This window comes from Clytia hemisphaerica, unplaced genomic scaffold (genome assembly GCF_902728285.1).
Source record: "Clytia hemisphaerica strain Z4C2 unplaced genomic scaffold, Clytia hemisphaerica genome assembly, whole genome shotgun sequence".
Lineage (NCBI taxonomy): Eukaryota > Metazoa > Cnidaria > Hydrozoa > Leptothecata > Clytiidae > Clytia > Clytia hemisphaerica.
Window position 1 is genome coordinate 654,255 of NW_027104471.1, and position 15,573 is coordinate 669,827.

Here is a 15,573-nt window from a genome sequence, read left to right on the forward strand (position 1 = left end):
TTTATAAAGTATGTTCTTCTGAAAAAAAAAGCGTGTAGAGCTTGCTTAATTGTCCTCAACCGAGATCTCGTGACAAATTTGAAAGTTTTTGATGCGTTGTTCTTTTTTAGAGCATTTGCATCAATTTTGGAATCATAATGGTACTAGAACCTATCAAGCTGTCTAAATATCATTTCTAATTGTGAAGAAAAAACCAAAAAGCCTAGAAAACGTCAAAATTCGATAAATAAATTTTTTATTGACATGCTAAAAAAGCTATAATAAGCAAATGCTTAATCAAAAACAATAGTGCGGTTCGTCAAAATAGAAAAAAACAATGAAAATTACGGGTGCTTAGGAATAACGATTTATTTTGAAAATTCGTAGTTTTATTTTTCCGACTGTCTGTAAATATTTGCCCGTAAATAAGATGAAAGTTCACTATCAAAAACTACAGAAGAGCGAAATGAGTTGTCTGGGGTTTACTGGCTGGTTACACTCAACTAATTGGTGTCTTTCTGCACTTTGTATAGCCCGGGGTTAAAGCTTAAAGCTTTTTTTATAGACTGGATGGCGCGATTAAGTCACCCGGTAATACGCTTTTGCTTACAGTCCGCCAGATTTTAGTTGATTTTGGAAGGTAAAAAACGTTATGAAGCAATGTTTTTATTTGGGAATAAGGGATTGCAAATCTGTTATTGATGTTAAACAAACTTTGTTTCTCATTTTTGATTATAGTATATCGAATCCAAGTAGTTTTATTGTTATTTGGATTTTAAAGATTTTCTCTCAAAATGGCGACCTCACCAAACGCTCCTAGTCTACTTTACTGGACTCAGCGTCATAAAAAATTATCAAAAAGCAAAGTTCAGCCAAAAGTAGACTCTAGTCTACAATTTGTATGGTGTTCGTCAATTCTGAGTTCTGAGCTCTTCTGAGTAAGCCTAGAAGGTATCAATCATCAATTTTATCTTGCCAATACACGTTTTTCATAAGAACATCCAAAATTTTTAAAGCCTCCGGGTGTTCTTCTTAACATGTTATTATTTCCACCATTTTTTTGTGGGTATTTTGTCTGTTTTCCTAAGAAATCGAACTTTGAGTCCACAAAAGCCTTCAAAAAAATTTTTATAATTTGTTCTTAACATTTTGGCCATCAAAGCCTTATGTTCTTATATAGTTTGTTCTTATTAAAGTAGGTACCAATCTAATCATTAATTTTATTTGCCGATAACAAGAAGACTGGTTAGGGTTAGTGCGCCTTTTTGATCAAATTACTTTTATGTCCGAATTTCTTATCTGAAGACCTTATTTCGGCCTTCCCGTTATACACTATTACTCCTCCACACCCTTGATTTCTCTCTCGCTATGCCATGTCAATTTTAGTCTCTTATCTGGTAGTTAACGTTAACCTATTGGACTTCATCATTTCATTACTCTAAATTTTAGAAGAAAATAATGGCCACTTTCAACATTTTGAAGTTTACAGCCTGTTATGTACCCCTAGAAATTCGGGTAATTTTGTGACGTCACTGGCATTTGGCACTTAGCGGAAAATGAAAAACTCACCCCCTCCCTCCCGTGGCCCCTAGTTGCACAACTTATCAGGCCATCTTAATCATGGAAATCGCAAAAAAAAAGTTCCCTATTCAAAAAAGGCAAAAATAGGCCAAATCACGCCTCACATTTTTACCCTATCACATGTAAGAAAAAACTCTTCACTTTAATCGCTTATGGGGACCTCTTTAAAGTGCTGGTACAATCATTTATACTGACCCTAATGTTTTTTCTTAGTTTCTTTCCTGTTATTTGCTTCTTCTTAGATGAAATACCATATTGCCCTTGATTGGTTGGTAAAGGATATCGAAATCTAATTTTGATGGTCTGTTTTCTTATTCATTATTTTCTGGTTACTCGGGTAAGAAAAAGCAACGCTTTATCGAATGTTCTGGCCGAACAATCAGGTCATATCGTCACATTCACCATGTTCCTTTACAAGCAGAGCGTGCTGCACGTTTTTTTCCAAAACAAACTGTATAAGAACATAATGCTTCGATGGCCAAAATGTTAGGAACAAGTTAAGAATATTTCGAGGCTTTAGGGACTCAATTACACCCAATTACTTAGAAAAATGGACAAAAATGCTCAAAAAATGGTGAAAATAAGAACATGTTAAGAATATTCAAACGGTTCAAAAAATTTGGATGTTCTTTATAACAAATAACGCGTATGCGCAGAATGAATGATCCGTTATTAGATTAGTAAATACTAAGAAGCTATTTTGCTCTGTGCAATTAGGTATTGATAATACATCTTGTAAAAAAACTCCATCTTACACTTTGTGGCCATCTTTATTCACTAAATACAATCATTCGCTTTTTCAGCAAGTTGCCTTAACCACAAAGCTTGTTTTTGTTTTTCTTTTGTCAAAAATTTCGCAATTCTCAATAAGTCTCTCGGACAGTAGCATGGTGGCAGGTGGGGCAGTGGCCGATTTTCTGGGGGTGACCAAAATATAAAGGGCGCAAAATACGCCTCTGATTAATAATTTCGGCACCCCCTTTGCTCTTTTACACCTTAGATTTGGCAGTCTTCGGCCTTAATTAAATAGAGAAAATACCCCCAATTTTCGTGCTCGCTTCGCTCTCGTAATCTTTACAAACATATTTTCTTTTCATAGAGAGAGGTGGGCCAAAATCTACATCTTATAAAATTGCCTCCCCAGTTTGCCCGAATTTTAGTCGACCCATCACGCTACTGCTCTTGGATTCATCATTCTGGAGGAAAGCGAGCGAGAACGAGAGGAGCTTTTCATTTTTTAAAGATTTTCAAACTTTTTTTTGGAAATTGGGAAACTCGAATGGGATACAGTTGACTCTCTCTAAATCGATCTTCAAGGGACTAAAAATTGTATTATCGAATTAGAGAAAGTTTCGAATTACAGAGAGTACTTTAAACCACTTTTCACCTGAGCAGGGGACCAATATTTTAGTTCGAATTACAGAAAGGTTCGAATTAGAGAGAGTTAGACTGTATGTACATTTTTTTTATGCCCGTAAACTATATTTCTTGAAAATTTATGGATGAAAAGATTGCAGGGAAGTTGTTTATATCTCGAGTCCTTTAGTCCATCAATGTTTCCCAATTTCCTAGGATAAGACTCAATTTTTTTTTTGAAATTCCGTCACTTCATTAAAGAAGAACGACCATCCCACCCTGTCCACCTGCATTTTCACAAAATTTGCAATTAGCCCGATGTGGAAATATATTCAAACAAACTAAATGGCATTCTCGGACTCAAATTAAAAAACAAAATATCTTGCAAAACCATTTTAAGTCTTTACAAATTTATATTTAGTAATATTCAAACAAAACGGTATCAATTTTTCTTAGACAGTAAAGTATAGTATCAAATTATGATAATGAAAAATAATAGAGACATTATTTGCATAACAGGCGTCGCGCATCTGCAATTATACAGGGTTTCTTGAGAGGGTAACGCGTGTTATGGTATACTATTACACTATAATTTACTATTACATTATAATTTCACACACGACTATAAGAACTATGAAGTTGCCTATTGATTTTTAAAGTAAGTAGGCAAGGTTTGAATTTTTCAAAACATTAGCAACCTCAAGGCTATTACTTTTCTACATTTTTACTTCACAGTTAAATTTTGTCAAGAATTTATAATGTGAAAGCTATATCGTACTTATTACTGCTTTAGTCCAATTTAGGTAAAATGTTCTTCTATTTTTCGGTGAAAATATGGCCTCGAACCATAGTTGTCAAAAAAATTTTGATTTAAGAGGCCAATTTTATACTTGCATTATGCATATCGCTACTTCCCATAGCTGTTGAAATCTAAATCAATAACTGGAAAATTGGAAATTTCAACAGCTATGGTTAGTGCCATTTTTCTAAACGTTCACTATCAATGAGAACCAGGGAATTTTTCTCTTTCATTGGTATAAAACTGCTTCATTTTATCACAATGCGCCAAGAAAGTTTTGGAGTATCAACGAGACAGGGGTGTAGTTTCATGATTCCTTCTTCGATTCAAAAAGTAAAATCGGAGTCAGAAAAAAACTTTTTTCGAAATACCTTTTTATACAAGAATTTTTCTTCAACAAAATTCTTAAATTTAAAGAAAAATTATCATTGATAGCTAAGATGGGTTAATTTGACTCTTTGACAATATTTAACGGCATGAGTTTAAATTGACTTCCAACTGAAACCAATCTACATAATCAAGTCCTGGCTAAGCAAACTGTTATTTTAACGTAATGAAAAAACGTTATCTAATTTTGAGATTTTCTAGCCTGTACCATCCCGCCCACGGGTGTTTTTTATATTTTGGAAAACTTGCCGTTTGTCGTTGTCGAAAATCGTTTCAATAAATTGACATTTATCTTTCAGAAATCAAACATTTGATTTTATCAGCAAGTTTTCTAAACAAGAAATTACATTAAATGTAGGCTTACCCTTTCTTCTTGAGAGTTGGACCCTTTAACCTTTAAAACTTCAAAACATTTCATCATTCTTCAAAAGGAAAATAGAAATTTTTAAAGTCTAATAACTTAGTCACTAACCTTTTTCATTTTGTATTGATGAAATAAACAAGTCAAAAACTCAGCCACCAACCATATTTTTATTTTTTGCTTCCGTCAGCGGCCGAAACCCGAAATCTGTTTTGAAATCAGTTTTCAATGAAACGCTCTACACTTCTTTTTTACAAGAACAATTTCATAAGAGCAATAAGGCTCAAAAACGCCAAAAAATTAGAACCATTTTATACACGTTTTTTTTTATTAGAACACCTAAAATTTGGCTGAGTCTGGATGTGCTTATTCTTTTAGCAATTTCAGCCTGAAATGTTCTTAGATGCGTTCTTAAATTTTCAGACTACTCTAAATCGACAATATCATGCAAAATAAAGAGAACTTAAAATTGGTAAAATTTGGACAATATTTGACTCTCGATTTAGAAAATCCATTCCTAAGTTTGTTTTAAACTGTTTGAAAAGAGGAAAAAATTGTAGTTTCTTGTCATTTTTTTCCAAACTGAGGCTGGGCATGTTCTCACGATGTTCTTAATTTTTCGACGAATTTCAGCCTCAATGTCCTTATAAACTGGGTTCTAATAAAAGAAAAAAACTATCTACTTTTCACGCTGAATCCGTTGGTATTTTCAGATATTTGATTTTCAGACTTCGAAAAAACCGTTAGTAAAGGGGGGACCCTTGATAAGTTCTATCGATTAACTAAAAATCGATTCACTCGAAAACTGCAGGAGATTCGAAGGGCAAATTTTTTTTGTCAATTCTACACCCTATTAGGAGCATAATATCAAAAATTTGCCCTGATCTAAGGGGTGCCCTACGAAGTGACACAATCCACTGCCTCGGCCGCTGGTCTAATACCTTAGCTCGAGCTTTAGCTGCCACACACCGTTGTTTTAACGTTCATCTAACGTTATATGGACATTGTGAACGTTATTTGAATGTTAAAACAACGTTGTGTGCCAGCTGGGACAGTATCCTATAACAAATCGTACGGGTTACATGGGATCTAAAGTGTTAAACTTCAATGAGATCTTCTTTTGATAATTTTTTCAAAAATTCATCACACCCCCTCCCCCGGGATAAAGTTTGTTGATTTCTTCTTTAAATTTGCCTTATTTCTTTATGCACCGTAATTAGTAATTGTCTACAATCCAGGAAATAATCAAATACGATTTATTTTTAACAGGGTCATAAGATTCATCAACAACGTTATTTGTTTAATCTTATTTTTGTAAAAGAAAAAATCTATTTATTTTATGATTAAACATATTTTTTTCAAATTAGCGAGTAAAATCAATAGCGACACCTGTGAACAGCCATAAAAATTCACATCAATTTTCCCCTCTTTTATTTGACTAAGAAATAGAGTACCAATTTTTATTTGCAATTTATCAATTTTAAAATGAACAACCTAACACTTTAACACTTGCACTTTGGGCCCAAAAACATTGAATCTTTGAAACAAAATAACGAAAGAAAAGCATACATAAAAACGTGTCATTACCGCTATTAAACCCCCCTGAAACAAATTAAAAAAACGCCTTAAAATTGGTTTGTGCAAAGGTTCCATTCTATTCTCTTCACACTTTCTTTTCATTATTATTTTTTCATAGTAATCTATTTACTTTAACATTATTTAAATGAAAATAATATTTACTAAACCCGCGAACGAATTACAGTCTTAGAGTCATCAAATACTGAGTTTTTATCATTTTTTCCTTTGTCTTTTGGTGGAAAATTAACCAGATGTGCATCACAGGCTGTATCTATAAAAGTGCAATCGAACCATTTTTCTCTTTTCTTCTTAATTTTCTTTCTTCTTCTGTTATCTCGCTCATTATTCTTCTTATTATTGGACTTATTACAAGTCTCTGATTTGTTAAAAAAAAGGAAGAAACAAAGAAAACAATGGTATTCATTATTTCTCTATTGTTTTCTTAAAGAAAAGAAAAGAATAGACCTTAAACAATTAAGATTGAAACGAAGGGATCGAGCGATTGTTTATTAGCAAGACCATACTCTTCCAAAATTTATTTTTAGTTTTCTCCTTAATAAAAAGGTATTCCATTCTAAGCCGACGAGCACTTGCATCTAATCAACCAATGAATCAAGATGGACATTTCTCATAATGGTAAGTAGATATCATATCAATCCTCTACGGGTATTGTCGTTACCAATCCAAGAGAGTCTTTTTCAATACAGTTGCCAATGCAATTTTCAAGGGGCGTCGGATTTTAAAGCGTCGAATGGTAGAGCGTTATTTACCAGAATTTCTATTCTTATGAGGCCCCCCATCGGACCTTCAATTCACGCAATCACGCAATTTTTTTCTCCCAAATTTACACATTCACGCAATGTTTTTTTGCAATTCACGCAATTTTTGTTCGCGCAAAGTTTTCCAATTCACGCATCCGCGTGATTCTGCAAATTTACAACCTCCACTTTCGATATCAATCTAAAAGTTCTAATACCGCGTTCTGTCTCTTAGTACCAAAACTCAAAAGATAAAAAATTATGCGCATTCCCACTGGGTAATGGTTGCCAGAAATTACTTTCAAAGCTGTATTTGGTGCGCCTGCGCAATTTGAAAAAAGAAGAAGACGAGAGGATCCTTCGAGTGTTACCCCCCCCGGTTTACTTGAACATGTAAAGAGTACGAATTAACCCAATAATAGTCTAGCATGCTAGACGACTTAACTCAGTAAAAAATATGAAGTAGAAAACTTGACAGGAGCATCAATATAGTCGTCTAGAATATTTTGTGCACAACAAACTTTTCATAAAAATTCTCTTTTTCATGTTTTTGGATAACATTTTCAGGGGGTCTTGTTGGTTTGTTTTGGTTTGTTTTTTTTCTTTCACTTAGAAATTCAAATTGGCTGAAATTTTTATTTGTTGTATATGATTTTTTTCTCACCCCGCAGAAATCTGCGGGCCCTGCTGGAACTCCCGTAAGCTACGGAAACCACCTTAGCCCAGTCGTTTATTTTAACCATATCCCGACATAAAAATTTCTCGCTTTCCACAAAAACGTTATACCTTAAGGGAAGAAATTTTCGCGAGAAGAAATTTTCGCGGAAGAAATTTTCGCGGAATTTAATTTCGCGAATTTGGGTGTAATTCGCGAAATTAAATTCCGCGAAACACACCAAAATTGTTAAATCGTGAAATTAAATTCCGCGAAATTTGTTTTTTTTTCTTCTTCTTTTGTTTTGTTGTTTTTGACCAGGTATTACCAAAAAAGATGGACACGATTGATTTTTAAGCATTATAACGTGTATTTTTTATCAAATATAAACAAATATAAACACCTCCGTGATATGCTTCAAAGTTAATCTAAAATGATAAATTCTTCTCAATCGCGAAATTAAATTCCGTAAAACTTTTAGACTGGAGTCGTTTATAATGCATGTAATACTAATAATAAACACAAATAATGATACGGGATTTAGTTTGTATAAACGACTGGAAGAATCCGGTGTTCCAGCCTTATAGATACCGGGCCTAGCTACGCAGAAACTTGCGTAGCGAGAAAACAATTTATTAAGCAACAACAAACTCTCAAAATAAAATCAACTCAAATGAAACATTTTTAACACACAAATCCACACACATTTTATTTTCAAGAATTTTTTTTGAGCAGGAAAAAAATTTTAATTGCGATATTGACACTTTTTTTTTGTTTGGAGTTAGTGCACAAAGGTTTCTAGACGACTAAAATTTACTTTTTTGCTTTATTTCTAATATGTCTGAATTAGTCGTCTAGCTTGCTAGACTATGAAACTTTTAAAATCGGCTCATTCGCGAAATTAAATTCCGCGAAATTTGCCATTTTGAGACTCTGATTCGCGAAATTAAATTCCGCGAAAATTTCTCCTCGCGAAAAATTCTTCCCTTAAGGTAAACGACTGGATTCCCAGTCTAACCCAATAACTACTTTGATCTCAAACAATTGGTATAGATAAATAGATTCAATATCTTTTGATTTTGATAGCCCTGTAATCCATGACTCTTCTGATAGCCGTTTGATTGTTTTTATGGGGTCGACGACCAACCCCGGCTAAGTTATCTATGAACTGAATGTAAAGTGAGGATCTTAGCCGGGATTCCCCTGTTTACGACAATGGCACTGGTTTTGACCACTCGGTTATACTAAAAAAAGCGATACTGTATTACACGCGGCATAGACTTACACTGTGAAATGGTAACGTTAATAAAACAACATTTGCAAACTACTAGGAGGTTCGAGGGGTAAAAAGGTGTACAAGGTTTTTAGAGCTTTTGATTTTCATGCTTTTTTTGTTATTTTTTTTACTTTTGTTTTGATTTTTTTTTTTTGAGAAAAAGGTGTTCAAGATTTTTGAGTGATTTACCAATTGACTAAGTTAAAAGTTATTTTCTTGCTTGTTGTGAAACCTATATCAGAACCAATTTTAAGTCCACCTAAAAGTTATCGTCACTGGCTGAAAGTGCTGAGCAGGCCAACAACGACCAACTTTTGATTGCTTTACCTCGACAGATGATTTGATATTCTTGTTCAAAAATAAAGGAGGAATCTAATAATTATGACCAGAAATATTTCTCTACCATCTGTTATGTTGGACTAGAAACCTTAAGGAAAGAACCTCCGTAAAACAAGTGATTTTAATCCCCTAAAAAACGTTAGTATTTAGTATTTTTTTGTAGAAAAAGTGCGCACGAAAAGTAAGTAAATGCGCAATAAAAACAAGCTAAGCTCCAGCACTTGTGAGTGAAATTTTAAGTTATTTTTGTAAATATTCCATTAATTTCCCACGGAGCGTAGGCTGAAGATTGTTTTTCGAAAATCAAGTTTTACATTAAAAAAAACTTCGTACTTAAGGTTAAGCTGATATGAGCATTAGCTGCATTTATGTTCTACTAACTTCATTGCGAATGAGCTGAATTTTTTACAACTTTGGCCATGATTTCTGAAGTGTATTTAACAGAACGAAATCACAGAATAACTATCCGAAAAAATAAAATTCACCAACCCTGGGTCCCGAGGTCCCGAGGTCCCGAATTGAAATATATCAAAATTCTATCAGAATAAAGATTTTACACTAACCTAAAGAACTTGGGATTTTTGATTTGTGCAATATTTTTTTTTCAGGAATTTTGATATATTCCATTCGGGACTTCGGGAATTCGGGGACAAAATTTGTTTTATAGAATTTTGATACCTTATTACACGAATATTACTAGGCAAGTATTCAACGACCTTGAAATTAACATGCAAAAATTTAGCACGAAGTTTATTTGCTTTTTCAAGGACACCACGGCTGGTTTTAAATAAGGGGGTTTTTATTAGGACGAAATTTTTCAATTCGTGTTAATAAAATGACTAGTAATATTCGTGTAATAAGGTAGGTTATAATTCGGGACTTCGGGACTTAGTAACAAGACCTCGGGTTTTGTGATTTTTTTCAGATAGAACTTTTATAGACAGATAGTCTCTTTTATTGACTGTCTTTCTTGTAGAACCAACAACCATGGTATCAATGGGACATCGCAATTACAACCATCACCATCACCATGCACCTTCATTGAAACTTATCAAACCTGTACCAAGATCTCTCAATACATCAGATATTCAATATCATCAATATCACCAAAGATCATCATCGCCTCCCTCGAGATCAAGATCACCGCCTTATAAATCTCTACCCATACCTTCAAAGAGTTTAATCCATTCTTCTCCTAAACATAGTACATATGACCGTGAAGGACCACCGTCTCTGGCACTCAATTCAAACAAACATTCAATCTATTCCAATTCAACTCCAATCGTGGTGCCACACCCTACCTATAAAAGCTATGGTAAGTTATATAACACAAAACCCACTCAAAAAAGGTTTCATTAGTAGAAACCTTCGCAAGTTTTCACTAGAAATTTACCTCTCTATATCCCACTGTTTTTTTATAATTCAAATAGAGCTAAATGTGTCAAAGGGGGTATTTAAGTTCATTTAAGACTCCTTAACCAAGCCAAGAATATGTTTATTTTTGATTTATTTATTCCCTTTGACTCTTGAGTTGTGTAATTTATAGTAGGACTAAATGCGTGAAAGGGGTATATAAGTCCATCTAAGAGCCCTTTAACCAGGAATATATATCTAACGAGGTTAATAATAATGGAGATAACTTTATTCTATACACCATACCATCTTCTCTGTTATGTTCGAGTTGCATAATTTTCTAATCTAGAGATAAACGTATGGTAGTTTAAAGTCTATCTAAAGCAGAGCAGAATACAATCGTAAATTTCTTTCTTATGCTAGTAGAGGAAGGAATGATGAGAATAGATTTACTATATAGAGGTTTCGCCATTATCGAAGCAGAGGATCTGTAAAGGCGATTTCTTACGCAAATCGAACGTTTGCTTCCATAATGACAGAAATTACGTAACTTAACAAAGCATGATAAATCTCTATATACATAATCTATCTTTTCAATAGCAAACGGAGGGAGCAGTGGTAGTTCCCCTTATTTTCATATGAACCGTTCAAGACCAAGTTGGGTTGGTGGTAGTAAACCCAAGGTCGCTACACCTGAGGTTGTTGCAAAGATCGAACAATACAAACGAGAGAACCCTACCATCTTTGCTTGGGAAATACGTGAAAAATTAATGAAATCAAACGTATGTAAAACAACCAATTGTCCAAGTGTCAGTTCAATCAATCGTATTTTACGAAACCGTGCGGCTGAGCGTGTCGCCCAGAAAGCCTTTTTGGAAAGAGAACGCGAGTATTCATTGCTGCGTTCGAGCACTGGCACTACTCACGCGCCATTATATCCTTTGGCGGAAAGTGACGTAAGGATTATGTCATCTTCGGCTGCTGCCTATCACCGGTTACGCTATGGCTCCGCACAGTGTGCTCACAGATTCTGTTCGGGTGGTGCACCGTCTTCTATTATACCGCCCTCCTTTGGAATGAGAAGATTGGAAAGTCTTGAATCACTTTATAGAAAAGAGCATTATAGAAACAGCTGGAAAGGTATAAACTTTTTTTTGCTTTTTACTGCCTCATTTCTTTCCTCACTTTTCTAGTTTTTAAGACTATATTATCTATTGGTTTAGAGTGAAATTTTTAGGCCAATTTCTCTCTAAATAAAGCCCATGAAGCATTGAAGAAAACAACTTGTTCCAATACAACAGAGAAACCTCTTATTAAAGACACAAATTTAATCATATTTTTCTAACTCTTCTATGTGCTCTATTTAAGTGGAGCCTCTGTATAATAGACCTTGTTTTCAGTAATGCAACTTACCCCATCTGTAGTCGGAAATTCGTCCAACTGAAGGTTTATTTGTCCTCTAGTAATCCTTGAATGAAGAAAATTACTTGAAAATTTCCCCTGATTTTCAAGTTTCCATGTATATTCACTAAAGCTGGCAACAACACTGTCATTTAAATATTGTTAAAAAATTATTTTATTATAATTTCTAATCTCTCTAGATCACTTTATCAGTCGTAAGCGAATTGCTTCAGCACTAGCACCTTACCACACACGAACAAGCCAGTTCGAATATCTATCACCTTCATATCAAAGTGAAAACACATTAAAATATCAATGGAAAAATCTATCACCAGCCACCATAAATATTGATCAAAGATACACTGATGAAGCTTTTGTTGAAGACGGTCAACTTTCAAGAACGTATCTATCACCAAAAGAACGTAAAATGTCACACGAAGAGCAACGGCAGCTTGATAGTACTGGTAATAGTGAAGAGCGTGATACGTACACTGATTACCCATCCGTAGATAAAGATGAAATAAGACCACGGATACTGAGCAGTGAACATGACGTGACGCTATCTCCACCGGACAGATATCGAAACTGTGACGACAACAACAACGAGAATCTTCCGGATACCGAACAAACGACGTTAGAGAAACAATCAAATAAATCATTACACGGTGAAATTGAAGTTTATTACAGTGATAATTCTTCTGTAAACTCAGATTGTCTAAGTGATTCACCGATGGAAAAATTATCACGCTCTGAAGCACGAAAGCTGCGAAGAAGTCGTACGACATTCACGACGTCACAATTGAAGCTATTGGAACGCGAATTCCAGAATTTTCAATATCCTGACGTAACAACAAGAGAAGAGTTGGCAACAAAAATCAATATGTCGGAAGCAAGAGTACAGGTCAGTGTGGATAACTTTTTTTCTGGATTCTCAATTGTCCATCTAGATATAGCTAGACTTTAAATAACGAATAATTCTATTTACACTAAATTTTACACAAAATTTGATTTTTTCAACAACAACTTATTTTTGAGTCAAACAACACAAGAAAGCCTGTGCGGCGTAAAGGCCCAGCAGTGTTGATAGCATCAACATATTTTCCCGTTGCAGAGCCGCCATACAGCTTAATTTACAGAAGTTAATTGTTTCGATTTAATAGAGCAACTCGAGTTGGGCGAGCAATGAAGAATTAATTACTTTTATTTTTATGTGATAACAAGAGTATCTCACCATCAAAATAAGAAATATTTGAGCATATCACTGGGAGGTTTTAATTATATGTGACTTTTCCTTACGCATGTGCACAATAACAAGTTGCAGATAATTCAATTTTTAGCCTGGACTCGTACATTGATAATTACGCGCATAGGCTTGGACAAAGTCAAATCTTTTCGAACTATAGTTGTATTTTAGGAAAAAAAAGGAAAAACAACCACAGTTTCTCATTTCCCACACCATTGATGTTCTCCAAAACCACAAAACCATCAAACGGCATCAAAACAAGTCCTCAGTCAGAAAAACATCCTCCTCTGCACCGAAAAAAAACTAAAGTTAATTTTCAACGCGGGTAAAAAATGGCATGAGAAAATTGAAATTCTTAGTTAGCGCACATCTCTACTTAAACCACAAAACTATCTGTTTCGACTTCAACTAACAAGTAAACAACCTTCATTTAGAATCTTTTTCTTAGTTTGAACATAAACAATAGGAAGTCTAAACAAGACGACTTGAAGTCGAAAATTTCGCCTAAAGTTTAAACTGCATGGGAAAAAACAAGAAGTAGAGATGGAAGTTAATCTGAAGTCTTCTTTACATCGAGCCTTGATGAAACAAATTTATATGACCAACGAGGCTCAAAATCGCTAAAAAGATAAGATCAATTTACGAACAATGGTTGTTTAATTCTTAAGAACTAATAACTGAAGGGCATACTACCATCTATAAAGAATTATTAATTTGACTCTTATAGAGTATATGCTTACAAGAAAAATACCTTATCATGGAAAACATCGTCGGAGAAAAGTGACGAAATTTTGGCCAAGTGACGAATATTTTTCTTATTATTTTTCTTAAAGCTTATTTGCTGCAAAATCTTGAAAATCTTGAAAATCTTGCTTTTTGACCAATTTTCCATCCCAATTTAAAACAGTTCAATTCTTTGTGGACAGTTTGAAAAAACTTCGAAACAAAAAAGTTAATTACTTAGCACTTTTTATAAAAGAAGGTAATGCAACGGCTTTTTAACCCTTTAAGTGCCAACTTCGTATATATCAGACGTGGGCTGTGTAGGAGGGCGAAGTCCTCCTGTAATGCCCAGTTTGAGTAAGAAATCGTCATTATTGGTCTAATTCGTAGGAATCGGATTGGGCTTCGTGGCCAAGCAAAATCATGGTAATTACGATTCAAAAGTGAGTCTTTTCAGCGAGATTTTAAGCTAAAAAGTCAATAAAGTGCAAAAATTTGACAAAAATCCACTTTTTTAAGATTTTGACCGTTTTTTGATCACATCAGGAGGTGCTTAATAGATATTCAAGAATATCGAGGTTTTATGGCTTAATAGTTATGAACATACCTTAATCTATAATACAATCAACGGATTTTAATTTTCCTGTTTCTTTATTGATGAAATAGGTTTGGTTTTCAAATCGCCGTGCAAAATGGCGACGTCAACAGAACGGTGAAGATTATGACCCAATGGAGGAGTATACATCATATCACTGCGAAGACCATGTCTCTCCTTCGCAGATGCAAATTAATGAACGACGAAGAGACTCAATTGAAATCTTAGAGGAGAGAGAATACGAAGTGTTTCCGTTATCGGATGAAGATGACAAGGCGAACTAAGAAAGAAGGAAACACATCTAACATTCATGACAGGCGTTGAAAGAATGTCAACACAAGATTGCCAGTCAGATTTTATCAAGCGAACTAAGACATTGGATAAAGTACCTAGGTGGTCAAAAATACGTCCTCTGACATATCATAACATACGATTTTCGTTTGAGGATAAACTTTTTAGTGTTTTTAAGATGATCTAGTTTTATTAAAAATAAATTCATTTCGTTAACTCTTATACATCAAGGTACCAGGTAGATCATTTTTACTTGATAGCGAATACTTTTTTTAATAGCCTAAATATTCTAACGAACCGATATTTTAGTTTTTCGAAGTTTTACTATCCAATTCTAATCCTTAAAACCTTTTTGAATTAATTGTACATATCATAATAAAGTTTTATTGTTTTAAGTGTTTTTGAAATAAAAAAAATGATAACCTTATAAGCATTACAACCAAAATCTTATTTCTACAACTCTTTCAAAGACTTTACCAAGCTGGTACAGCGCACATTAGTTTAACGTCACAACATTTTAATGTCACATGGACGTTGTTTTGACGTTGTGTGTCATCTGGGTAACAACCAGAGATGAGAATTGAGTTGAGAGACATAACCCTCATGATATCAAGGTTTTCGGTCCATTTATAATCACAATTAGAAATCTGTATGTGTTTTATCATCCCTCTCCAGCTGGCACACAACATCGTTTCAACGTTCGACGTTGTGAACGTTATATAAACGTTGAAACAACGTTGTGTGCTGCCAGTCTACTGAATATTTGCCAAGAGCTTTTTGAAAATCATCTTAAACATGACACTATCCTAAAATTGAAAGTTCTAAAAAAATTTGCTCACGCCAAAATCAATAGGGGGGGGGTTCAGGGAGTACCCGATTCCGCAATTCCACCAATTTC

General features: G+C 34.2%; 1 protein-coding gene across 1 annotated transcript; it reads left to right on the top strand.

The window, feature by feature from the left end:
- Nucleotides 1-6,604: 6,604 nt before the first annotated feature.
- LOC136821248 (paired box protein Pax-6-like) lies at nucleotides 6,605-15,102 on the top strand. The gene is made up of 5 exons (XM_067077477.1): nucleotides 6,605-6,677; nucleotides 10,046-10,384; nucleotides 11,023-11,562; nucleotides 12,024-12,724; nucleotides 14,456-15,102. The coding sequence occupies exons 1-5, from the start codon at nucleotides 6,659-6,661 to the stop codon at nucleotides 14,666-14,668; spliced, it is 1,812 nt and encodes a 603-aa protein (XP_066933578.1). The 5' UTR covers nucleotides 6,605-6,658; the 3' UTR covers nucleotides 14,669-15,102.
- Nucleotides 15,103-15,573: the final 471 nt, after the last annotated feature.